This window comes from Salvelinus sp. IW2-2015, linkage group LG4q.1:29, assembly GCF_002910315.2.
Source record: "Salvelinus sp. IW2-2015 linkage group LG4q.1:29, ASM291031v2, whole genome shotgun sequence".
NCBI lineage: Eukaryota > Metazoa > Chordata > Actinopteri > Salmoniformes > Salmonidae > Salvelinus > Salvelinus sp. IW2-2015.
In genome coordinates, this window is record NC_036842.1 from 72920520 (window position 1) to 72947271 (window position 26752).

The 26752-nt window shown below is 44.4% G+C and overlaps 2 protein-coding genes across 3 annotated transcripts in view; both read left to right on the top strand.

The window, feature by feature from the left end:
- LOC111962512 (mitogen-activated protein kinase 12) overlaps positions 1-3047 on the top strand; it is an 18089-nt gene extending 15042 nt beyond the window's left edge. Inside the window, 9 exon segments of the mRNA XM_023985652.3 lie at positions 67-138; positions 406-485; positions 584-688; positions 2467-2489; positions 2491-2545; positions 2547-2592; positions 2595-2630; positions 2981-3013; positions 3016-3047. Of these exon segments, the coding sequence (XP_023841420.2) occupies positions 67-138; positions 406-485; positions 584-688; positions 2467-2489; positions 2491-2545; positions 2547-2592; positions 2595-2630; positions 2981-3013; positions 3016-3047 (482 nt within the window).
- Positions 3048-9608: 6561 nt separating this feature from the next.
- The window catches only part of LOC111962513 (protein MTSS 2-like), a 49574-nt gene continuing 32430 nt past the window's right edge, over positions 9609-26752 (top strand). For both annotated transcript variants that reach the window (XM_023985654.3, XM_070443101.1), the window contains exons 1-3: positions 9609-10045; positions 16628-16689; positions 17144-17217. In XM_023985654.3, coding sequence (XP_023841422.1) covers positions 9977-10045; positions 16628-16689; positions 17144-17217 — 205 coding nt within the window. In that variant the 5' untranslated portion in view covers positions 9609-9976. The remainder of the gene's footprint in view (positions 10046-16627; positions 16690-17143; positions 17218-26752) is intronic.

Below are 26752 nucleotides of genomic sequence, written 5' to 3' on the forward strand. Positions count from 1 at the left end.
CAATTTGACTAATAAACTATTTAATTAATCACTTAACAGTATTCTCTCCTTGTCTTCTCTTCTTAGTGGACATCTGGTCAGTGGGCTGCATCATGGCAGAGATGCTGTCGGGAAAACCACTGTTCAAAGGCAATGACCGTATCCTGATTTGACGTGATCTGACCTGCCCCTGAGCCTTCCCATCCACTGTTGCACAATACACTTATACAATTCTATTACTGTGGTTAATGCTGTTTGTTGTGGAATCATGCGTGTTTCCATTTTTACTTTTCAGTTTGCCTGACTATAACTAGATTATACCCTTACATGGCCAGGTGGTTCTGTTTCACCTTTACTGTAGATACAATGTGTTTATCGATGATAATGTGTTCACTATGTAGTTTGACCTTGACCTGTGGAGRACAGACCTGGATCAGCTGACTGAGATCATGAAAATCACRGGGACGCCCACTCAGGACTTCATCACCAAACTGCAGTCTCAGGATGTGAGTCATACACATACTGTACTTAAACGCCAAACACATACTATATGCCGACATACACATTGGCCTTGATTTAAATATGTTGACATTCTATTTCTCAGGCTAAAAACTATGTCAAAAGCCTTCCCAAAGTGCAAAAGAAAGACCTTCAGGAACTCTTTTCCAAAGTCAGCCCACAGGGTAAAACTATCACCATCGCATATAATGTATAGTGAATCTGCAGAATCCCATCGGCATGACCACTGTGTGCTGTCTTTATCTCTGTCTTRATCTCTCTGTTTAGATGTATGTATTCCCTCTGTTCTGTTTAGATGTACAGTGGGGAGAACAAGTATTTGATACACTGCCGATTTTGCAGGTTTTCCTACTTACAAAGCATGTAGAGGTCTGTAATTTTTATCATAGGTACATTTCAACTGTGAGCGACGGAATCTAAAACAAACATCCAGAAAATTACAGTGTACTGGTTTTTAAGTAATTAATTTGCTTTTTTTTGCTGACATAAAAGTTTTTGATCACCTACCAACCAGTAAGAATTCCGGCTCTCACAAACCTGTTAGTTTTTCTTGAAGACCCCCTGCTTCCCACTCATTACCTGTATTAACTGCACCTGTTGAACTCGTTACCTGTATAAAAGGACACCTGTCCACACACTCAATCAAACAGACTCCAACCTCTCCACAATGGCCAAGACCAGAGAGCTGTGTAAGGACATCAGGGATAGAATTATAGACCTGCACAAGGCTGGGATGGGCTACAGGCAATAGGCAAGCAGCTTGGTGAGAAGGCAACAACTGTTGGCGCAATTATATGAAAATGGAAGAAGTTCAAGATGACGGTCAATCACCCTCGGTCTGGGGTCCATGCAAGATCTCACCTCGTGGGGCATCAATGATCATGAGGAAGGTGAGGGCAGAACTACACGGCAGGACCTGGTCAATGACCTGAAGAGAGCTGGGACCACAGTCTCAAAGAAAACCATGGTAACACACTATGCCATCATGGATTAAAATCCTGCAGCGCACTCAAGGTCCCCCTGCTCAAGCCAGCGCATGTCCAGGCCCGTCTGAAGTTTGCCAATGACCATCTGGATGATCCAGAGGAGGAATGGGAGAGGGTCATGGTGGTCTGATGAGACAAAAATAGAGCTTTTTGGTCAAACTCCGCTCGCCGTGTTGGAGAAGAAGAAGAGATGAGTACAACCCCAAGAACACCATCCAAACCTGTAAGCATGTAGGTGGAAACATCATTCTTGGGGATGCTTTTCTGCAAAGGGGACAGGACGACTGCACCGTATTGAGGGAGGATGGATGGGGCCATGTAACGCGAGATCTTGGCCAACAACCGCCTTCCCTCAGTAAGAGCATTGAAGATGGGTCGTGGCTGGGTCTTCCAGCATGACAACGACCTGAAACACACTGCCAGGGCAACTAAGAGTGGCTCCTAAGAAGCATCTCAAGGTCTGGGAGTGGCCTAGCCAGCTCCAGACCTAAACCCAATAGAAAATCTTTGGAGGGAGCTGAAAGTCCGTATTGCCCAGCGACAGCCCGAAACCTGAAGGTCTGTATGGAGGAGTGGGCCACAATCCCTGCTGCAGTGTGTCAAACCTGGTCAAGAACTACAGGAAACGTATGATCTCTGTAATTGCAAACAAAGGTTTCTGTACCAAAATATTAAGTTCTGCTTTTCTGATGTATCAAATACTTATGTCATGCAATAAAATGCAAATTAATTACTTAAAAATCATACAATGTGATTTTCGGGATTTTTGTTTTAGATTCCGTCACAGTTGAAGTGTACCTATGATAAAAATTACAGACCTCTACATGCTTTGAAGTAGGAAAACCTGCAAAATCGGCAGTATATCAATACTTGTTCTCCCCACTGTATGTATTCCCTCTGTTAAGTGTATTGAGACTGTGATGTACTTTAAAATGAAATTTACTTTAACTATCTCCCTTCCTTTCATCTCCAGCGGTGACAGTATATAGAGTGCATGCTGCTGCTCACCCAGAGAGTAGGTGATGGCGGCGGAGGCCCTCGCCCTGCCATACTTCTCAGAAGTTTAGCGAGCCAGAGCAGGAGACTGAGGCCCAGCCTTACGACCACTCGTAGACAACTCTGACTTGCCCTTGGAACAGTGGAAACGTAAGGAGGAGGGGAGGCGCTGTATTCATTATGCACCAAACAGAAGAAACGACTGAAACAGGGAGAGATTACCTGAACTTGTCCAATAGCAACGATTGTTTTGTTTTCCATTTGCAAAACGTTTTGCTACTGTGTGCCGTAATGAATACAAACCCAGGACAGAGGGGAAGACGTGTCAATATCGACCAGTTTGTTTTTTAGTGGTTTGTGTTGCTATTGGATTTTACGGTGAGCTACTGCAATATGCACAGTTGCAGGATTTCATCTCTACAATGAATTTCAATGAAAATCCTTATCTATAGTAAACACTATGTTATTTATGTCTTCTCTCTCCATTTGTTTGTTCACAGGTCACACGTTCACAGAGATCTTGTCTTTCCAGCCCAAGTGGTTGAGTCCAGGGAAACCGCACTGTAAGGTGAAGCGTCGCACATGGAAACAAACCCCCACCCACCATTTGTTTTTACAAGTGTCCTCCTCTGTAATCCAACATTCTCAGACGTGTAATTTTTGTATGGGTTTACTCCTCACGTGTGTACATTTCAACTATTTTCATACCACTCTTGTTGGCTCCTGGATCAAGCGATTGTCAAGACAACGATGTTTGTCCTCTAGGATAAGACGATGTTTGTCCTTCTAGGATAAGACTTGTTTGTCCTTCAGGAAAGACATTGTTCTTTAGGATAAGACGTTGTTTGTCCTTTTAGGATAAGACGTTGTTTGTCCCTTTTAGGATAAGACGTTGTTGTGCTTTTAGGATAAGACGTTGTTTGTCCTTTTAGGATAAAGACGTTGTTTGTCCCTTTAGGATAAGACGTTGTTTTGTCCTTTTAGGATAAGACGTTGTTTGTCCTTTTAGGATAAGACGTTGTTTGTCCTTTTAGGATAAGACGTGTGTTTGTCCCTTTTAGGATAAGACGTTGTTTTGTCCTTGAAAACTAGAATTCTAGGACGTTTCCATGTGTGTGTAGCTGTGTAGTCTAAACATGTCTGTGACCCCCTACTGATGTTTCCTTGCAATTTCCGTTTATCACCCTAATGAACAATGGTACAGGTCCAAACATCTGAAACCATTTACTAAAGTGTGAGCACAGGAGCAGTTATTTGATGACACAGATTGCAGACACATAAAAACCATTGGTGGTCTGTAAAACGTTGCACAATTTTTTACATTTAAAAAAATATATAAGCCGTTTACTGTAATTTTGCTGACATTGGATATTTTTTTATTTATTAAAACATCATTGTTTAAAGAAGTTTTTTTTTTTCATGCATACCTCTTTGTAGATATTTATATAAAGGATAATCCACCTGACTATAAGTCAACTCTTTTGTGAGAAATGCTTTTGTGTTTTGTGTTCCCTTTGCCATCTCTTGTTGGATACAAACCTGTATTGCTACTTTCAAGATTGGTACAGTAAGGAAGCTTCTTACCCCCCAATTATGATCATTTCCTATCAGATAACAGTAGAGGGCAGCACCTTCACAAAAACAGATGTTTTCCAGGACAGACGGTGCTCCCAGTATTATTGTACTCCTCGACAGTTTCCTCTTCATTTATCAAACATAATGAGTGATATTCTGTGTTTCAATCATATCTCAATATTATCTACAGCATGTAGACCCCAAATATATAGCTAATATTGTAAGCCTTTACTTTACTCAAAATATCAACACTGAGTGTAGAAAACATTAAGAACACCTTAATATTGAGGCACACCCAACCTTTTACCCTCAGAACAGCCTCAATTCAAGGTGTCAAAAGCGTTCCACAGGGATGCTGGCCCATGTTGACTCCAATGCTTCCCACAGTTGTGTCAAGTTGGCTGGATGTCCTTTGGGTGGTGGACCATTCTATACTGCTAAAGCAACACTCGAGTGGTTTAAGGGGAAACATTTAAATGTCTTGGAATGGCGTATTCAAAGCCCAGACCTCAATCCAATTGAGAATCTGTGGTATGACTTAAAGATTGTTGTACACCAGCGGAACCCATCCAACTTGAAGGAGCTGGAGCAGTTTTGCCTTGAAGTATGGACAAAAAAATCCCAGTGACTAGATGTGCGAAGCTTATAGAGACACCCCAAGAGACTTGCAGCTATAATTGCTGCAAAAGGTGGTTCTAACAAAGTATTGACTTTGGGGGGGGTGAATATTTATGCACGCTCAAGTTTTCAGTTTTTTTTTCGTATTTCTTGTTTGTTTCACAAGAACAAATATTTTGCATCTTCAAGATGGTAGGCATGTTGTGTAAATCAAATGATAGAACCCCCCCCAAAAAATCATCTATTTTAATTCCAGTTTGTAAGGCAACAAAAATAGGAAAAATGCCACGGGGGGTGAATACTTTCGCAATGCACTGTATATATGTAACAGTTTAACTTTAGTCCGTTCCCTCGCCCCGGGCGCGAACCAGGGACCCTCTGCACACATCAACAACTGACACCCACAAAGCATCGTTACCCATCGCTCCACAAACCACTACTTCAAGGTTTCAGAGCAAGTGACGTCACCGACTGAAAGGCTGCTAGTGCGCACCACCGCTACCTAGCTAGCCATTTCACATCGGTTATATATACTACACTACTTTTCACTAAAAAGTAGTGCACTACCTATGGAATAGGGTYCCTTTTGGTGCACATCCATAGTGGAGGTATGTGCTGGTGACGTGCACTAAAACCCCACCCCTATGCACCCCAGAGAGCAGTTACTTCTATGGGGCCTACAGTTGATTGGAGTGGGATAAAGTTCCTCTTATAGCCAAAGGTTTGAACCGCAGATCACGCTGGAAGTCAAAGTTAACACCGTCTCATATTGGCTTAACATGGAGAAGGGCATGGGTTGGGCCTGCTTTTTTTTTCTGGTGTTAAGTGAGGATTTTGGACATCCGTAATCTGTTTCTCACCGAAAGTATTAAATACAACTGTCAGAAAGAGTGAAAATATTATTCTAACTTAATCAAGCATCTGTTGCTGTTTTTCCAGCTATGTGGAGGGCCTTTCCTTTTGTTTTGCACTCTTTGTTTTTCTGTATGATGTTATATTTTCTTAATTTCTATCATAGATCAGACTACATGTGAGATGTGTATTATTGAGATCTTTGTGGCCCAATGATTATGGTACATGATTTGATTAAGACCTCCACGGGGCAATGCCTCCTGCCTCAGTCCATCAGTTTATGCAATAACAGATTCACCAAACACAATGGAACCTCTTGCTTAATTTGTATACTGCCAAATATCAGATGGTGTGAAGTTGGATTACAGGGTAACTTTATAAGCCTTGTGTGAAATTTACACATTATGGACACCGATAGTTCAGCCTAGCTGTGCCCAATCATCTGCCATGATGAGACAGTCCCTCCTTGTGTGTTCTTTTTATTTAAAGCCTGACGAAGACCTTCAGGTCGAAARCGTTGCACAATAGAACTACGGGAGTAATCACCAGTGTGCAGGTATCTATTTTTTCTCATKATTTTACTTCTTGTACCTGCATGTTACTGGATATGCGTACACTACTTCAAAGCTGATTTAGTTAACATATTTACTTAATTTGGGATGACATACAGGGATCACTTATGTAACAGACGTGGGCAGTATTTGGAGAATTTGTAAATCCTGATTGATTTTATGATCAAGTGGACATATGGCCCGCTGTCCACCAGAGCAGACCCCAGCATCACGTTTGTTATCCCTCACCATGGGTGATAAACCCAAGAGAGAGGGGGCCCAAGGAATCATGGGTAAGGCATTGCTAGGGGGTCAAAGGTCACAGTCTATCACTGTTGTCTCCTTTCTCTTTTTGGATTCGGGCGGGTGGAGGGGGAGCGCGGGTGCTAGGGGGCACTWGTGGTCAGGTCAAGGTTGAGAACCGCATGTTCCCAATGGAGTAGTCTTCTAGGAGTAATTAGGACTGTTTCTGGTCAAAGACACCCTCAACCGGTTGCACGATAGTTTGTGAAAAAACTTTAAACTTGTTCCAGCCAGGTTTATGCTCTGTTATGAAATGGAATGCTAAGACACAACACGTTAACTTCAATTTAAATGGTACCCTGATTGTATGCGGTTATCACATTTTTAAATAATCATCACATGGTTTATATCTGTTTTATCGCATATTTGGAAAGATAAACTGTTCTTTCTCTCGCAGCCTCTTTCTAATGAAATAAAACATATAGCCTTTTTGAAGGGTAAAAAAACAAACAGGCCTTATCACAAAATGGCAGATAAACATATTCCCAGGTTTGAAACCCTTAAACTTAAGATACGGAAGCTTTCGCCATCTTCAAAGTCTCTCCAACTTGACACGTTTAGAGTGGATGATTGATATAAGTCGTACAGCTTTACAGTCTTACGAAGAGTGAGGAGAAACAGAAGAGTTAGCATTTTCCCCCTACTAAAGCCGTCCCTCGTTGAATTAGGGAATAACGGAAACTGATGCAGACACACGTGGAGGAAGGAGGGCTGAGGGCAGAACAGTGAGGCTGAGCTCTGGGGGTGTTGGTTGTGAGGAATGGATGTGGTGTCAGTGTCAAGATATTTTCTGTTTATGGCTGTTTTGTCAGGGATGCCAGGGAGCTCTGTGGTTCAGACTGACTGGGCTGCAGGCCCACAGACAGGCCTCTGAGAGACTCATGGCTGCCCATGTGGTTGGGGAAACACAGTAGGCCACATAGTAGACCACATACATCCAAATATATAGAGATTTTTATGTACAATAGTAGTATTGACAAAATGTATTGTTAGATCAAATTCCTTTTCCACTTGTGTAAAAACAACTGGTCAAATTCATTATTATGCAATTATAATTAGATTCACATGCAATAATTGCTATATCGATACATGACTTTAGCGCATTATAAAGTTACATTTTAGGATCCAGCTGAGATTTACCTTACACTTTAACAGGACGCTCTGTACCAATAGGGAATTTGGTTTATGAGTTTCAACCAATAAGGGTACTTGTTGAATTTATAGTGCCATGTCACTTCTGATCCTGAAATATGATTTACTTTAGTTTAAAGTTGTTAATCTCAGTCTTTGGAAACCTCTTCCTCTGTGTACTTTTCAGCAGAATGCAGGTGTCGTTAAATGTTATTTCAAGATAGACTGAACTGACGGGAGGTGATGTGAGGTCCTTCTGTGGGTTGGAAGAGGCAAGGAAGGTGTGTGTGTGTGTGTGTGTGTGTGTGTGTGTGTGTGTGTGTGTGTGTGCTGCTGGCAGATGTGCAGGGTTATAATTTTACACAATGTTTTTGGGGAATGCTGTCGGGGTGACCCCGGTCCCCTGTACCCACTCAATTACTGGCCATGATGATGTGTTTAAATCTACATGATTCTCTGGTGACCTCTTGGTAATGTGAAAAATAATATACAGTACCAGTCAAAAGTTTGGACACACCTACTCATTCAAGGATTTTTCCTTATTTTTTCCTTATTTTCTATTATGAAATAACACATGGAATAATGTAGTAACCAAAGAAGTGTTAAACAAATCAAAATATTTTTGAGATTCTTCTAAGTAGCCAGCCTTTGCCTTGATGACAGCTTTGCACACTTTTGCCATTCTGTCAACCAGCTTCATGAGGCGCTCACCTGGAATGCATTTCAATTAACAGGTGTGCCTTGTTAAAAGTTAATTTGTGTAATTTCTTTCCTTAATGCGTTTGAGTTTGAGCCAATCAGTTGTGTTGTGACAATGTAGAGGTGGTATACAGAAGATCAGCCACTAGTTTGGCTAAAATACCAAGTCCATATATGGCAAGAACAGCTCAAATAAGCAAAAAGAAATGACAGTCCATCATTACTTTAAGAACTGAAGGTCATCGCTATGATGAAACTGGCTCTCATGAGGACCGCCCACAGGAAAGGAAGACCCAGAGTTACCTCTGCTGCAGAGGATAAGTTCATGAGAGTTACCAGCCTCATAATTGCAGCCCAAATATATGCTTCACAGAGTTCAAGTAACAGACACATCTCAACATCTACTGTTCAGAGGAGACCGTGAATTAGGCCTTCACGGTCGATTGCTGCAAAGAAACCACTACTAAAGGACACCATTAAGAAGAAGAGACTTGCTTGGCCAAGAAACACGAGCAATGGGCATTAGACTTGTGGAAATCTGTCCTTTGGTCTGATGAGTCCAAATGTAAGATTTTTGGTTCCAACCGCCGTGTCTTTGTGAGACGCGGAGTAGGTGATCTCCGCATGTGTGTTTCCCACTGTGAAGCATGGAGGCGGAGGTGTGGGGTGCTTCGCTGGTGACACTTTCAGTGATTCATTTAGAATTTAAGGCACACTTAACCAGCATGGCTACCACAGCATTCTTTAAAAATATGTACATATATTCACCTTTATTTAACCAGGTAAGCTAGTTGAGATCAAGTTCTCATTACAACTGCATCCTGGCCAAGATAAAGCAAAGCAGTGCGACACAAACAACAACACAGAGTTACACATGGAATAGACAAGCGTACAGTCAATAACACAATAGAAAAAAGAAAGTCTATATACAGTGTGTGCAAATGGCGTGAGGAGGAAGGCAATAAATAGGCCAATAGTACGAAGTAATTACAGTTTAGCCAAATTGACACTGGAGTGTTTGCTTGAAATATTTGCTTGAAATAACACACTATGCATATGTGCATGCATGGTGTAGTCAGTGTTGATTCATTATACTGTGTATTATAGGCTACATTGTATTGCTTGTAACAATAACTCCAGACTGATACAGTATATGATGAACAGGCTCGTGCATGCTGAAAGCTGGGATATCCTTTTTTTGCTCTTCAGAGTATCCTTGAATGAAGAAGACAGATTCACTTTTTGTGGATAGGGGGTGTCCTCCCCTCCACGCTTCATGTGACAAAAAAAAGACGCCCCCCTTCAATTCCCATGGATCGAATCACTGAAACCCAGCTTCAAGACATCTGTTCCTCTACAAGAGAGCGTGCCCCACATTCAGAGCTGTGACCGAACTGTCTGTCGTGGTACCCTACATTTGCCCGTGATTATCAGCCGAAAATGAAAATAGACGTTGACCCAAACTCACCCTGCTCTTCTTTTCGCAGTTTGTAGACTGGTGGGAATCGGAACGAGGATTTTGCCTCCTTCTCCATCACTCGCGTCCGAGCAGAAGAAAGCAACGCCGTGCGTCAGCCCGGTGCCATAGAGTAGCAGATTTATTTTTATCTGCCCTCTAGCCGGGAGTTCGCATCCTCCGCGTCTGGCTTGGAGAGTGAAGGACAACGAAGAGCTTAATAAATATCGTGATATCTGATGTGTGAATATTTAGCGCGTATGGACATTTATTTTCTCGCATTCAGTCATCGTTAGAAGACGACTGTGATAATGGGAGTCAGTGGAAAAGGAGTGTGGAGCGTTGGGTGGATTATTCAAGCTATCGTCAACGACATGAAGGTACCAGAGCTCGATGAAGTCGACAGTTTTTTTCCGACCTATTGCATGGATAATCTGACTCAATTTACTGCCATTGTTTCCTCTCATATTCCGTACCCCCTCACTGGCTATGAGAAAGAATAAATTGTGCAAAATATTTTTCCTTTATGTTATTTGCCTAGTGTTGCAGATTTGTAGGGAGCAGCTGTTCTGATGACGACCAACATGTCTTTGAATATAATCAAGCTGTTGATAGTTTGAGTTATATTTGTAGGTTATGAGCTACAGAATTTGTTGTGCAAAATTGGTTATACAATTGTTCCATTGAAATATGACTTAGCCTGTACTTTTCAAGAATTAACATACTTTAAAAGGATAGTCAATAAACTGAATATCAGAGTAATGACTGAATAGATTAGACAGTGTTCCAACTGATCACTGCTAAATCAGTAATTGTTACAACAAACAATTGTGGATGTCTTATTGGATATATGGCAGCTCCCTAACCTAATCATACAAAACATGACAAACAACTGCTGTGACAGGGACATAACAACACACTGATCACATAACCCATAACAGTGTTTTTAGTTTTGTGTGTGTGTGTGTGTGTGTGTGCCTACACATTTTCCAGTGTCTAACATCAGGCCAATAATGGAGAGGGGTAATTGATCCAATTTGGCGACCCCTTCTCATCCAGGAAAGCAGCTCTTTGACAAAGACATTGTGTCAAATTAATGGCCACCTTGGCCACTAGGGTGATCCATGTTGACCATGGTCTGGCTGCAAGATTATGGTCACAATGCAGTGTCCACACCCAAATATTATGATGTCTCTCTTTATAATTAGATACAGGGAGGGGAGGGGAGCCTATTCAGGTCAAGCAGGACAAGTTCACGTAGGTCGAGCAGTGGCCTAGTTGTGGTCTGTTGTACAACAGATGGAAAGTGTGAACAGGCATGGTAATATGGAGTACAAATTTGGCCATAAATAGGACTGAGTTTTTCTGACCACACAATCTGACCAAGGAACAACTCTGGGCCCAGTTATAAACTATATAAATATGAAAGTGTCACATGATCTGACCGGAACAGTATGGTCCTAGTTAAAAACCTTATATACAGTGGGGCAAAAAAGTAGTTTAGTCAGCCACCAATTGTGCAAGTTCTCCCACTTAAAAGATGAGAGAGGCCTGTAATTTTCATCATAGGTACACTTCACTATGACAGACAAAATGAGGGGAAAAATCCAGAAAATCACATTGTAGGATTTTTAATGAATTTATTTGCAAATTTATGGTGGAAAATAAGTATTTGGTCAATAACAAAAGTTTATCTCAATACTTTGTTATATACCCTTTGTTGGCAATGACAGAGGTCAAACGTTTTTCTGTAAGTCTTCACAAGGTTTTCACACACTGTTGCTGGTATTTTGGCCCATTCCTCCATGCAGATCTCCTCTAGAGCAGTGATGTTTTTGGGGCTGTTGCTGGGCAACACGGATTTCAACTCCCCCAAAGATTTTCTATGGGGTTGAGATCTGGAGACTGGCTAGGCCACTCCAGGACCTTGAAATGCTTCTTACGAAGCCACTCCTTCGTTAGTTTTTGTGTGTGTTGTGTGTGTGTGTGCCTACACATTTTCCAGTGTCTAACATCAGGCCAATAATGGAGAGGGGTTAATTGATCAATTTGGCGACCCCTTCTCATCCAGGAAAGCAGCTCTTTGACAAAGACATTGTGTCAAATTAAATGGCCACCTTGCCACTAGGCTGTGATCCATGTTGACCATGGTCTGGCTTGCAAGATTATGGTCACAATGCAGTGTCCACCACCAAATATTATGATGTCTCTCTTTATAATTAGATACAGGGAGGGGAGGGAGCCTATTCAGGTCAAGCAGGACAAGTTCACGTAGGTCGAGCAGTGGCCTAGTTTGGTCTGTTGTACAACAGATGGAAATGTGAACAGGCATGGTAATATGGAGTACAAATATTGGCCATAAATAGGACTGAATTTTTCTTGACCACACAAATCTGACCAGGAACAACTCTGGGCCCCAGTTATAAACTATATAAATATAGAAAGTGTCACATGATCTGACCAGGAACAAGTATTGGTCCTAGTTAAAAACTTATATACAGTGGGGCAAAAAAGTATTTAGTCAGCCACCAATTGTGCAAGTTCTCCCACTTAAAAAGATGAGAGAGCTGTAATTTTCATCATAGGTACACTTCAACTATGACAGACAAAATGAGGGGAAAAATCCAGAAAATCACATTGTAGGATTTTTAATGAATTTATTTGCAAATTATGGTGGAAAATAAGTATTTGGTCAATAACAAAAGTTTATCTCAATACTTTGTTTATAACCCTTTGTTGGCAATGACAGAGGTCAAACGTTTTCTGTAAGTCTTCACAAGGTTTTCACACACTGTTGCTGGTATTTTGGCCCATTCCTCCATGCAGATCTCCTCTAGAGCAGTGATGTTTGTGGGGGCTGTTGCGGGCAACACACGGATTTCAACTCCCTCCAAAGATTTTATGGGGTTGAGATCTGGAGACTGGCTAGGCCCCCAGGACCTTGAAATGCTTCTTACGAAGCCACTCCTTCGTTGCCCGGGCGGTGTGTTTGGTATCATTGTCATGCTGAAAGACCCAGCCACGTTTCATCTTCAATGCCCTTGCTGATGGAAGGAGGTTTTCACTCAAAATCTCACGATACATGGCCCCATTCATTCTTTCCTTTTCACGGATCAGTCGTCCTGGTCCCTTTGCAGAAAAACAGCCCAAAGCATGATGTTCCACCCCTAGCTTCACAGTAGGTATGGTGTTCTTGGATGCAACTCTGCATTCTTTGTCCTCCAAACACGACGAGTTGAGTTTTTACCAAAAAAGTAATTTTTGGTTTCATCTGACCATTCTCCAATCTTCTTCTGGATCATCCAAATGCTCTCTAGGAAACTTCAGACGGGCCTGACATGTACTGGCTTAAGCAGGGACACGTCTGGCACTGCAGGATTTGAGTCCCTGGCGGCGTAGTGTGTTACTGATGGTAGCTTTGTACTTTGGTCCCAGCTCTCTGCAGGTCATTCACTAGGTCCCCCCGTGTGGTTCTGGGATTTTTGCTCACCTTCTTGTGATCATTTTGACCCCACGGGGTGAGATCTTGCGTGGAGCCCCAGATCGAGGGAGATTATCAGTGGTCTTGTATGTCTTCCATTTCCTAATAATTGCTCCACAGTTGATTTCTTCAAACCAAGCTGCTTACCTATTGCAGATTCAGTCTTCCCAGCCTGGTGCAGGTCTACAATTTTGTTTCTGGTGTCCTTTGACAGCTCTTTGGTCTTGGCCATAGTGGAGTTTGGAGTGTGACTGTTTGAGGTGTGGACAGGTGTCTTTTATACTGATAACAAGTTCAAACAGGTGCCATTAATACAGGTAACCAGTGAGAGACAGAGGAGCCTCTTAAAGAAGAAGTTACAGGTCTGTGAGAGCCAGAAATCTTGCTTGTTTGTAGGTGACCAAATACTTATCCACCATAATTTGCAAATAAATTCATTAAAAATCCTACAATGTGATTTTCTGGATTTTTTTTCTTCTCATTTTGTCTGTCATAGTTGAAGTGTACCTATGATGAAAATTACAGGCCTCTCTCATCTTTTTAAGTGGGAGAACTTGCACAATTGGTGGCTGACTAAATACTTTTTTGCCCCACTGTATATAAAAAATGTGTAAGTATATATAGAATAATTTATGTCCTTCCTCTCTCTAGGCTTCTCTGCCTCTATAAGAGGCTCAGGCTGGGATCCAAACCTGAAATTATAAAGTCGAATTTGAACTCAATTACTTACTAGGTTAAGTAAGGTCATGTCATCAGGTACACAGTATTATGTGTGTCGATTGATAAAACGTACATCTCTGAGTAGGTGTGCTGATCTAGGATCAGGGCCCCCCTGGTCCATTCATTATAATCTAAAAGGCTAAATGTTCCCTATATCAGCACTCCTACTCTGATCCCTGATATTGATCATCTACTCACAGTGGCTAATTGGCCATGGCCATACCTTCTATTTATGGGGCGTAGTTTGCCAAGCACTGTAAGATGCTCAATGAGATCAGCACTAAATATCAGCATTTCATACATTATTCTTTTGTCATTGTGTCTACGGGAGAAAGACAACATTTAGAGAAAGGGACCTATTGATAATCAGCTGGAATCAATGGTCCAGATACAGAAAACCTTACTCAGCAGTCAGCTCATCTGGCTCGTATTCACTAGGGCATGCAATGGAAAACATCAAGTGTTTTGCAACGGATAATGTAAATTAGCGTTTCTTATTGAACAATTCCAAGTAGTTCCTCCCTGTTTTATTCAGTTTTCTACCGTTTGGTGCCTAATGAATACTACCCTGGTGCATAGTGTTTGACTTCCTCCCGGGCCAGTCAAGGACAGAATTAGCCGTATGGCTGAACCTGGTGTAGGCTAGGTACACACTGTCAGTGTCACAGCCTGTTGAGAGCTAACTCTGCCAGTGTATCACTGACTCCCTTATATCCAACAGTGCAACATGACACAGACAAGCCGCTAGCACCTGATGCAGTTGTATAACAGCCTGCTCTYCTCCCTTCAGATGAATTCATTAACTGAGGAAGGAAGGATCTGCCTGGATTTGGGGAGCTGTGTTTGTGTGTGTGTGTGCATCTTTCTTCAATGCATTGCATTGATATCTTAACCCTGCTTTCACCCTGCACCCTCAGCTGTCCTGTCTCAGCCTCCTCCTGCCATTGTCAGCATGCCTAGGGCTGAAAAGCTAATTAGCCACCTGTTGCAGTCCAGTGAAGACAGACGGAGAATGGCGAAGCATGGGAAAAACATTTTAATAGTGAATGTGATAGTCTTAATAGTGAAACTTGATCACTTTGTGAGGAGTTCATTTTCTCATAGAAAGATATCTTGAAAACAGGGAATGATCTCTTCTTGGATATGATGACGAGAGAAATAGGAGTTGAGTGAATGATCTGGGATGTTTCTTTTGCCTATTTTCCCCTTTCTCTGCAGTCTTTTCACTTCTCTGCAAGAGAAGCTGGTGACTATGTATATAGACAGCCTGTGTCCCTCTCCCTGGGCTCTATGAGGCTCAGGCTGGGCTCCGATCCTAAGCGTGTTTTGTGTTTTGGTTGGGGCCTGGAGGGAGGGAGGCAGGCTGCTACTGGGGCCGGGAGGGAGGCAGGCTGCTGCTGGGGCCGGGAGGGAGGCAGGCTGCTGCTGGGGCCGGGAGGGAGGCAGGCTGCTGCTGGGGCCGGGAGGCAGGCTGCTGCTGCTGGGGCCTGAAGGGAAGCACACTCTTAGAAAAAAGGGTTCCAAAAGGGTTCTTCGGTTGTCCCCATAGGAGAACCCTTTTGGGTTCCAGGTAGAGCAGTTTTTGGTTCTAGGTAGAAGCCTTTTGAGTTRCATGTAGAACCCAAAAGGGTTCTAACAAAGGGTTATCCTATGGGGACAGCTGAAGAACCCTTTTAGGTTCTAGATAGCAAATGTTTTTCTAAGAGTGCAGGCTGCTGCTGGGGCCCAGGCATGGAGGGAGGCAGGCTGCTGCTGGGGCTCAGGGCTGGAAGGAGGCAGGCTGCTGCTGGGGCTCAGGGCTGGAAGGAGGCAGGCTGCTGCTTGGGGCTCAGGGCTGGAAGGAGGCAGCTGCTGCTGGGGTCCAGGCATGGAGGGAGGCAGAGCTGCTGCTGGGGCTCAGGGCTGGAAGGAGCAGGCTGCTGCTGGGCTCAGGGCTGGAGGAGGCAGGCTGCTGCTGGGGCTCAGGCTGAAGGAGGCAGGCTGCTGCTGGGGTCCAGGCATGGAGGGAGGCAGGCTGCTGCTGGGGCTCAGGGCTGGAAGGAGGCAGGCTGCTGCTGGGGCTCAGGGCTGGAAGGAGGCAGGCTGCTGCTGGGGCTCAGGGCTGGAAGGAGGCAGGCTGCTGCTGGGGTCAGGGCTGGGAGGAGGCAGGCTGCTGCTGGGGCTCAGGGCTGGAAGGAGGCAGGCTGCTGCTGGGGGTCCAGGCTGGAGGGAGCAGGCTGCTGCTGGGGCTCAGGGCTGGAAGGAGGCAGGCTGCTGCTTGTGGGCTCAGGGCTGGAAGGAGGCAGGCTGCTGCTGGGGCTTCAGGCTGGAAGGAGGCAGGCTGCTGCTGGGGCTCAGGGCTGGAAGGAGGCAGGCTGCTGCTGGGGCTCAGGGCTGGAAGGAGGCAGGCTGCTGCTGGGGCTCAGGGCTGGAAGGAGGCTGGCTGCGTGTCCTCAGGGAAATCTGATCCAACATGATTCCTTATAGAGCAGGCACACTACCTTCCCTCCCATATTCCCCCCTCCCTCCCACACACCCCAGCTTTGCCCTGCAGTGAGTCAACAGCGAGTCAACTGTATTTTCAGCATGGTTAGGTAAGATAGAATATACAAGCTTGATTGGATGGTGATGTATTATGTTGTTCTGAGTCATATGAGAAGGCTGAGCACAGAAGGTGTTCCAAAGTGCTGGTCCACTGGAACAACACATGATGTGTGTGTGTGTGTGTGTGTGTGTGTGGTGCCAAAGGTTTTAACTAACATTTGATTCCTCTTTCATCCAGAGTTCATATCCAGTGTGGGAAGACTTCAGTGCCAAGGCCACTAAACTACACTCCCAACTCAGGTGAGACCTTGATTCTTTACTATCTACAGTATGTCTGAGACTGACTATCATGTCCTATCCATCCCACCTTCAATAGATGCAAGTTGGCATTTAGTGGGATGACATATGTACTGGAGGCAGCTCTGCAGGGTAGTCACTAGCTGGCACAGCCAKAAAGTCATAACATCTGATTTTAAACCTAACCTGAACCTGAACCCTAGCCTGAGCCACACTGCTAACCTTATGCCTAACCCTAACGTTAAATTAAGACCACTAAGCTAATTTTGTTTTCATACATATTCACAATATACTTTGCACAGCTCTGTCTCCAGGACAAAATGATTCCCAATAAATGTGAACCTGCTCAGTAGACTGGCTACTCTAACTGTCCAGTGTTGACATTCTGGTCTATTCATAGTTTCTAGTCGCTGTTGAGGTTGAATACTGACTGCTGTGTCCTCCTGTGTACTTGTAGGACTACAGTTCTGGCAATAGTGACATTTCTAGATGCCTTTCAGAAGGTGGCAGACATGGCGACCAACTCAAGAGGTAAGGAGAAAATAGCAAGATGAGTGACTAWGGGACTATTAAACAGTAAAAAWWAAAAAAAGAGTGCAAGTTAATTGATTCCTATGTGCTTTTGCTTTCACTTGTCTAGTTCTTTCACACTGAATGAAAAAATAAGAAGAGGGAGAAGCCACTTCAGACTTTTGGGAAGCACACTGTGTCTGCTCTCTGCAGTATGTAGGCTCTTTGCTCTATGAAGTGTTACTTCCTCCACACTGTGTCTGATCTCTGCAGTATGTAGGCTCTGTGCTCTATGAAGTGTTCCTTCCTCACACTGTGTCTGCTCTCTGCAGTAATGTGGCTTTTGCTCTATGAAGTGTTCCTTCCTCCCTTGCTTGAGATAATCAATCAGTGATCTATCATGACATGATTGTCGGAAGGATACATTTCAAGAGTATTTGAATAGGGCTTATATACAGAGTCCATTCTCCAATATGAAGAATCATGCTGGGTGAATATACATGGAAACAGCCCACTAAACTGATCAAGCTGAGCTTATTGTATGTAGGGCTGGTGATGAGGTTGTGTTGTGATCTGCTTGGTCACTGTATGGAGCYGCAGACAGATCCTCTGTAGAGCAATGATTAATACAATTCTCCACCCGGTTGATCATCGAAAGCAGTATTTAGGTGAAAAATCTATACACACACAGATGCATACATGCCTGCATTCACTCACTCGCACGCACGCACGCACGCACACACACACACACACACACACACACACACACACACACACACACCCTTAATGATAGTTTGCTGAGCATCTACAGATGGACTTTATAGTAAATATAGTGTTACCATGAATAGGGATACACCAGCTAATAACCAAACATATGTCTCCAACACTGATGAGGCTGCATCACTAAACCTAAAGTGAGCTTAGGTGCTGTAACAATGGGCCGCAAGGTGTGATGAGGCTGGCCAATGGCCCACACATAAAAAGTCCCAGTATATCTGTCATCCTCACAGCAGGCGAGCTCTCAGAGGGGCTGGATCCTGGCAACCTGAACCTGTTCTCGCTAGTAATGTTCTGACTGTGCCAGGGCAACTATTCAGAGAGAGAGAGAGAGAGAGAGACTAATTACTTTAAACGCTTACAGATAGGACATGATTACAATCTCTATCACTCATGTGCCAACTCACACTCCAATCCCTCTTCCAGTGACATTATCTGTAGGATTAGACAGACATCATGGAATCCATGGCAGCAACATCTGAATGTGGCATTTACAAACAGTATGGAGAGAGATGTTATAAAACTAAAGATTAAAGAACAATGCCAGGCAAGCTCAATCAAGCCCAGATAAAATATTTGAAACTATTTAAAATAGTATTTGAACTCAGGTCTAACGGAAGACACACAGCATCCCACTGATGCCTGTGTCTATGTAAAGTAGATGGAGGTTTTGAATGTTTGTTTCTGGATCATTAGCAATATGTCAGTGAACCAATTCCATTTGTCCTCTGGGAGCCCTTTTGTGCTCAGTGCCAGTCAGTGGACTTCATAACTGCAGCCATTCATTTGGAAGGAGGAATGTCGATATTTATTTTAACCGGCTGGTGCTGGAGAACAAAGACTCTTGAACTCTCACTGCAGYCTGGGTAGTGGTTTGGGTCATTTCACCTTCCCCAGTTGATGGTACTACCGGGTTCTCAGGGTTCTCTACAAGTGTTTAAATTGCTGGTTCAAGTCAGGAAGATAATGTTATAACAGTGTTGTAGAGAGCGAGAGAGACAGAAAGAAAGAGAGTATGAAAGATAGAAAGTGTTAGTCTGTGTGTGTGTGTGTTTATTAGTCTGTGTGTTTGTGTGTCTCTGTGTGTGTCTGTCTAGGGGTTATTGCGCCACAGGGATCTGCTCTGTGGTATGTAGTGTTGGCCATCAGGCCTAAATCCCTCTCAGCATCAGGGGATGGACCACAGCTGCTGGCACAGCTGGAGATTTCACCACGTTCTTCTCCTCTAATCTAGCTCCAACACACTCACCCCATAACCCCTTTAACTCACTACCCATCTCACACACTTACAGTATTCTCTCACTCCATTTACTCATCCTGTCTTCTGCCTCTCATTCTGCACTCAACCAAACACCCACCTGTCACTGGTCTCCCACCCACAAGTTGAGAGAGGGAATGAGAGGAGAGCAAAGCAGGAGGAGATGAAGTACTGCTTGGAAATGGACACTGGGTATTATTGGGAAACAGTCTATTTATATCACCATAATCACTGACAGGAAAAGTCTCCTGCATCTCTCTCTCCTTCTTTCTTTCTCTTTCTCTGTCTCTCTCACAATGTATCTCCACCTAACTCTCTCCTTTCTCTCCCTCTATCTCTCTCTGTCTTTCTCTGTGTCTCTCTCTGTCTTTCTCTGTCTCTCTCACAATGTATCTCCACCTAGCTCTCCCTCTATCTCTCTCTATGTATCTCCACCTAACTCTCTCCTTTCTCTCCCTCTATCTCTCTCTGTCTTTCTCTGTGTCTCTCTCTGTCTTTCTCTGTCTCTCTCTCTATGTATCACCACCCAACTCTCTCCTTTCTCTCCATCTATCTCTCTGTCTTTCTCTCTTCTTTCTCCAGCTTGGTCTGGGTTCAAGTCTGGGCTCCCAGCCGGGTGCCATGTTTTGAATCTTTGTGCACGTTGATGACGCCACTGTCTGTGTTTGTGAAGCAGATGGGGTGGTCGAACGCCAAGCACGTTGCCATGTGTCTGCCAGTGGTGTGTAAGCCTGATGTTTCTGTGTCCAAGTCCATGTCATCAGTGGGCTGAGCTAACTCAGCCTAGCATCTGCCTTCAATAAGGTCCTTCATAACCACAAAGTCTATTTTCTGAATGTATTAAAGAAGGCTGTTAATGTAAGATGTTTCCTCACTCTTTTTGCTGTTTGACTCAGTTTATGCTTGAGGTCCTACTGTGTGTGTGTCTTCAGTGAAGGGGTTTAGTTTTGGATGGGTTGGTTAGGACTTCAGACAAGGATGTTGAAGTGTGTGTTGGACAATGTTTCTTCATCCAGGTTTCAGAATGATCTGACTTACTGCCTGATGAGTTGATAGGATATACCTCTGTGTACAGGGGTTAGTATGGGTAAGTAAAGTTAGCCTGGATTTTAGAGTGGGTGAGTTAGTCCTCCATATTTTGATCAAGGTGAGCGAGGCATTCACATTTGGGAGAAAGTGAGTTACTATAGGTCCCCAATTCCCCCATATTTGGATGAGAGAAGGTGAGTTCTCCATATATGGGTGAGTGAGGGAGAATGGGGAAGTTAGTGACAGACAGTGAATGGGGGTGGATGGGTTGGAATTTCCAAAGCTCTCTGGAGGGAGGGAGGGGCGTACAGTTAATCCTCTTATAGCTCCAACACACATAACAGAGTGGGTTTCCTCTCTTCAGATTAACAGAAGCAGATCCCATAGCTTTAACATACACACTACAGTCTGCTGATCACTGTCATGGGATGTGCGTGTTCATATACACAGTACTAAAGCTAAGTGTACTGTGTGRTAGATCTAACACACACACTCACAGATACTCTTTTCAGATTAATTCACATACACAATTGTCTAGTCAATCAATATGCGCAGATCAGCATATGCTCCCTCCCTTCTCTCTTTCTCTCTCTCGTTCTCTCTTTCTCTCTCTCTCTCTCGTTCTCTCTCTCTCCTAGTAGATCAGTGTGTCAGTGAGGCAGTAATCCTGCTTGGCTGCTGTGCTTCTCTGGGTTGGCAGATGGCACAGATATCCTTGCCCGTCATCTGGACAACCTGAAGATTACTGTCAGCTTTACCATCAAAGCAGTGGAGCTATTGTTAAAAAAAACAGTGGGCCCTTGTGATATGGGGATATGAGTCTAGTTTTATTTGGGGAGATGTAGGATGTGGATGTAGGAGTGTGTACTAGCCTGGTTCCAGATCTGTTCGTGCTGTCTTGTCAACTCCTATGGTCATTGTTGGCCAGACAGCACAAACAGATCTGGGACCAGGCTAGGAATGTACTGTATATAGCCTAGATACAATCTGTGTTGTGTTTAGGCTATGTTATATGATACATGTGTAGACTCGAATATGTATGGGACCGGATTATTTAGATGTGGACATTGTGTGCAGGGTATTTGTTGTTGAATACATGGTTGTTGCGTGATGCTCTTCACCATGGCATGCTATTCCTACTGATTATATTGTATTGCTCTTGAGTCTTGAATGAACACCATCGTTATAGCGGTCTGTCCGTCCGTCTGTGTCCGCCTGCCGGTCTGTCATGGTGGCTCTGAGTTCCCATGTGCTTTCAGAGGCCTGTGCTAACCTGCGGTCGCCTCCTAAACCCCGAKATGAACGATTCCAATTATTATTATTACTACAGAGAACGGGAGGAACGGAGGGAAGGGGAGAATAATACTATAGAAGGAGAAGAAAAAAAGTCTATCTTGGCTCTGTGTAAGGAACACTCTGCAGGCGAATACCGAGCAAAGAAGACAAACATGCGAGTTGAGGAGAACACTGTGTTCAGCTTTATCTTGTAAGGACCGGGTGGAGGGGAGCAAGGGATAGCAGGAGAGGGAAAACAAAAGGGAGAGAGAGAGGGACAGAAAAGAATGCAAACTAAGGCAATGAMGGAAGGGAGTGAGTGAAGGAATAAAGATACGGCTTGGATCATGGAGTTAAGAGCGTGTTTCTCAACCGGTTTAGCAGGACTCTTTGGAGATCCCATTGGGATCCCTTAAAGGGATACTTTGGGATTTTTGACAACGAGAAAAAAAAAAAAAAATGTTCTACTTCCCAGAGTCAGATGGACTTGTGGATACCATTTCTATGTCTCTGCATCCAGTATGAAGGAAGTTAGAGGTAGTTTTCCACGAGTTAATCTGACTCTGGGGAAGTAGATAAAGGGCTTCATTGCCAAAATCCCAAATAATCATTTTAAGAGGTGGAGGCAGAAATGTCTTCATGGGTGAAATCTACAGTYTTACCCAATCTGCTCACAGTGAAATGGACCTTGAAAACAAGACYGTGGAGGAGGGGCACATGGATGGAGCACAGAGAGTGGGACTGGAAGGCTACTTGTTGTTCGAGACTAGAGTGAGGAACCTTTTAATGGTCAACTAGAACGATACATAAGACAGACATCAGTTTCTCAGAAACATTATGGAAAACAATGAGAGTCTATAATATTATACACACTGTGGTGGATCGCATCTGATTGTGATCCAGTGACTGTAGACTGTGGTGGGTCCCTCCAGCATCACTCCCATAGGTCAGGGTGTCCCTGACGGTCAGCTCTATGGCAACGCTCCGTGCTCTGGAAAAACAGTCTGGGGAGTAGGCCTATACATCTCCTCTGTCTCCCTCTCTCTTTCTGTCTCTTTCTCTCTTTTGTCTCTTTTTCACTCTCTTATTTTCTTTCTTTCTTTCTTTTTCTTTCCTTCTCTCTCTCTATCTTCCTCTGTCTCGTAAAACGTGGTGTTTTTCTCCTGCGTAGCTCCCTGATGAAAAGCACATCTGGAGAAAAGAGAGACAGACACAGACAGGATTATTTTTAGCAACACTAATGTCCTAAGGCAGGAAGCTCCTTCAGCAGTAAATATCTCTACCTCCTCCTCCTCCTCCTCCTCCTCCTCCTCCTCCTCCTCCTGTCCATCATCCTAATACAGTCCAGAGGGTGGTATTGACTGCATAGTCCACACCACACTGGAGGTTGTGGAATCTGGTTGTGAAACTGTATTGTCTGTTAATTGTCTGTATTGTCTGTATTGTGCCATAACCTGTGCCATAAGGTGGCCTGAGTCTCACACAGACAGYCWGGCWGGCAGGCAGACAGACGGATAGATAGACGCACGTGCACACACACACATACATTGAGAAACCTGGCATCCATGGCTGCACCTGCAGTGGACCAGTTCCGTTGTCCCCTTATCCCATCACTCGTCAGCCCATCCTCAGTCTATTGCCTCTTTTATCTTCTCCTTCTCCCCATCCCCCTCTTCTTTCATCTATTCAATGGCCTCTMCTGTGTCTCTGCCAGCTTGCTCTCTGAACCTCTTAAAAAAGGGGTGAGAGTGGGTAAAGGGAAGAGCTTGTGTTCAAATCAGTCTGATTATCGTCAGCGGTCACTGCTTGGCAAAGGTGCCAACGTGAGGTGTAACAACGTAATCCTTTGGAGTTTGTGCTGGAAGAAACTGTTATCTTTAGCACTAAGATATTTCCATAGCTAACTAGCTGGATAAGATTCCTATTTCTTACTTTTTTTTTCTTTTTTTTTTCTTCACCTTTATTTAACCAGGTAGGCCAGTTGAGAAAAAGTTCTCATTTACAACTGCGACCTGGCCAAGATAAAGCAAAGCAGTGTGACAAAAATCAAACAACAGAGTTACACATAAACAAAGGTACAGTCAATAACACAATAGAAAAAAATCTATGTACAGTGTGTGCAAATGTAGAAGAGTAGGGAGGTAGGTAATAAATAGGCCATAGAGGCGAAATAATTACAATTTAGCATTAACACTGGAGTGATGGATGTGCAAGTGATGATGTGCAAGTAGAGATACTGGGGTGCAAAAGAGCAAGAGGGTCAGTAATAATATTGGGGTGAGGTAGTTGGGTGTGRTATTTACAGATTGGCTGTGTACAGTGATCGGTAAGCTGCTCTGACAGCTGATGCTTAAAGTTAGAAAGGGAGATATAAGACTCCAGCTTCAGTGATTTGGTGGATCAGAGAATTATCAGCAGCAAGAGCGACATCATTGATATWTACAGAGAAAAGAGTCGGCCCGAGAATTGAACCCTGTGGCACCCCCATAGACTGCCAGAGGTCTGGACAACAGGCCRTCCGATTTGACACACTGAACTCTGTCTGCAAAGTAGTTGGTGAACCAGACGAGGCAGTCATTTGAGAAACCAAGGCTATTGAGTCTGCCTATAAGAGTGCGGTGATTGACAGAGCTGAAAGCCTTGGCCAGGTCGATGAAGACGGCTGCACAGTACTGTCTTTTATCAATGGCGGTTATGATATCGTTTAGGACCTTAAGCGTGGCTGAGGTGCACCCATGACCAGCTTGGAAACCAGATTGCATAGTGGAGAAGGTACGGTGGGATTCGAAATGGWTGGGGATCTGTTTGTTAACTTTACTTTCGAAGATTTTAGAAAGYCAGGGCAGGATGGATATAGGTCTATAACAGAAGTCTAGAGTGTCAAAGATTGGAAAGCTGCCATGACTGTGGCAGCTTTCCAATCTTTGGGAATCTCAGACGATACAAAAGAGAGGTTGAACAGGCTAGTAATAGGGGTTGCAACAATTTCGGCGGGTAATTTTAGAAAGAGATGGTCCAGATTGTCTAGCCCAGATCATTTGTAGGGATCCAGATTTTTTAGCTCTTTCAGAACATGAGCTGTCTGGATTTGGGTGAAGGAGAAGCTGGGGAGGCTTGCTACAGGGGGTGCTGAGATGTTGGCCGGGGTAGGGGTAGCTAGGTGTAAAGCATGGCCAGCCTTAGAAAAATGTTTATTGAAATGATCGTATATTTATCGGTGGTGACAGTTTCCTATCCTCAGTGCAGTGGGCAGCTGGGAGGTGGGTGCTCTTATTCTCCATGGACTTTAGTGTCCCCAAACTTTTTGGAATTAGTGCTACAGGATGCACATTTCTGTTTGAAAAAGCTAGCCTTAGCTTTCCTAACTGACTGAGTATATTGGTTCCTGACTTCCCTGAAAAGTTGCATATCGTGTTTTTGTGCTGGTCAAGGGCAGTCAAGTCTGGGGTGAACCAAGGGCTATATCTGTTCTTAGTTCAACATTTTTTGAATTGGGCATGCTTATTTAAGATGGAGAGGAAAACACTTTTAAAGAGCAACCAGGCCTTCTCTACTGACGGGATGAGGTCAATATCCTTCCAGGATACCTGGGCCAGGTCGATTAGAAAGGTCTGCTTGCTGAAGTGTTTTAGGGAGCGTTTGACAGTGATGAGGCTACGTCCCTTCCGTCTTCAAGAGAGCGAGAGTTGCACCCCTTCTGAAAAACCTACACTCGATCCCTCCGATGTCAACAACTACAGACCAGTATCCCTTCTTTCTTTTCTCTCCAAAACTCTTGAACGTGCCGTCCTTGGCCAGCTCTCCCGCTATCTCTCTCAGAATGACCTTCTTGATCCAAATCAGTCAGGTTTCAAGACTAGTCATTCAACTGAGAACTGCTCTTCTCTGTATCACGGAGGCGCTCCGCACTGCTAAAGCTAACTCTCTCTCCTCTGCTCTCATCCTTCTAGACCTATCGGCTGCCTTCGATACTGTGAACCATCAGATCTCTCCTCTCCACCCTCTCCGAGTTGGGCATCTCCGGCGCGGCCACGCTTGGATTGCGTCCTACCTGACAGGTCGCTCCTACCAGGTGGCGTGGCGAGAATCTGTCTCCTCACCACGTGCTCTCACCACTGGTGTCCCCAGGGCTCTGTTCTAGGCCCTCTCCTATTCTCGCTATACACCAAGTCACTTGGCTCTGTCATAACCTCACATGGTCTCTCCTATCATTGCTATGCAGACGACACACACACTAATCTTCTCCTTTCCCCCTTCTGATGACCAGGTGGCGAATCGCATCTCTGCATGTCTGGCAGACATATCAGTGTGGATGACGGATCACCACCTCAAGCGAACCTCGGCAAGACGGAGCTGCTCTTCCTCCCGGGGAAGGACTGCCCGTTCCATGATCTCGCCATCACGGTTGACAACTCCATTGTGTCCTCCCCCAGAGCGCTAAGAACCTTGGCGTGATCCTGGACAACACCCTGTCGTTCTCAACTAACATCAAGGCGGTGGCCCGTTCCTGTAGGTTCATGCTCTACAACATCCGCAGAGTACGACCCTGCCTCACACAGGAAGCGGCGCAGGTCCTAATCCAGGCACTTGTCATCTCCCGTCTGGATTACTGCAACTCGCTGTTGGCTGGGCTCCCTGCCTGTGCCATTAAACCCCTACAACTCATCCAGAACGCCGCAGCCCGTCTGGTGTTCAACCTTCCAAGTTCTCTCACGTCACCCCGCTCCTCCGCTCTCTCCACTGGCTTCCAGTTGAAGCTCGCATCCGCTACAAGACCATGGTGCTTGCCTACGGAGCTGTGAGGGGAACGGCACCTCAGTACCTCCAGGCTCTGATCAGGCCCTACACCCAAACAAGGGCACTGCGTTCATCCACCTCTGGCCTGCTCGCCTCCCTACCACTGAGGAAGTACAGTTCCCGCTCAGCCAGTCAAAACTGTTCGCTGCTCTGGCCCCCCAATGGTGGAACAAACTCCCTCACGACGCCAGGACAGCGAGTCAATCACCACCTTCCGGAGACACCTGAAACCCCACCTCTTTAAGGAATACCTAGGATAGGATAAAGTAATCCTTCTCACCCTCCCCCCCCCCCTTAAAGATTTAGATGCACTATTGTAAAGTGGCTGTTCCACTGGATGTCATAAGGTGAATGCACCAATTTGTAAGTCGCTCTGGATAAGAGCGTCTGCTAAATGACTTAAATGTAAATGTATGAGGC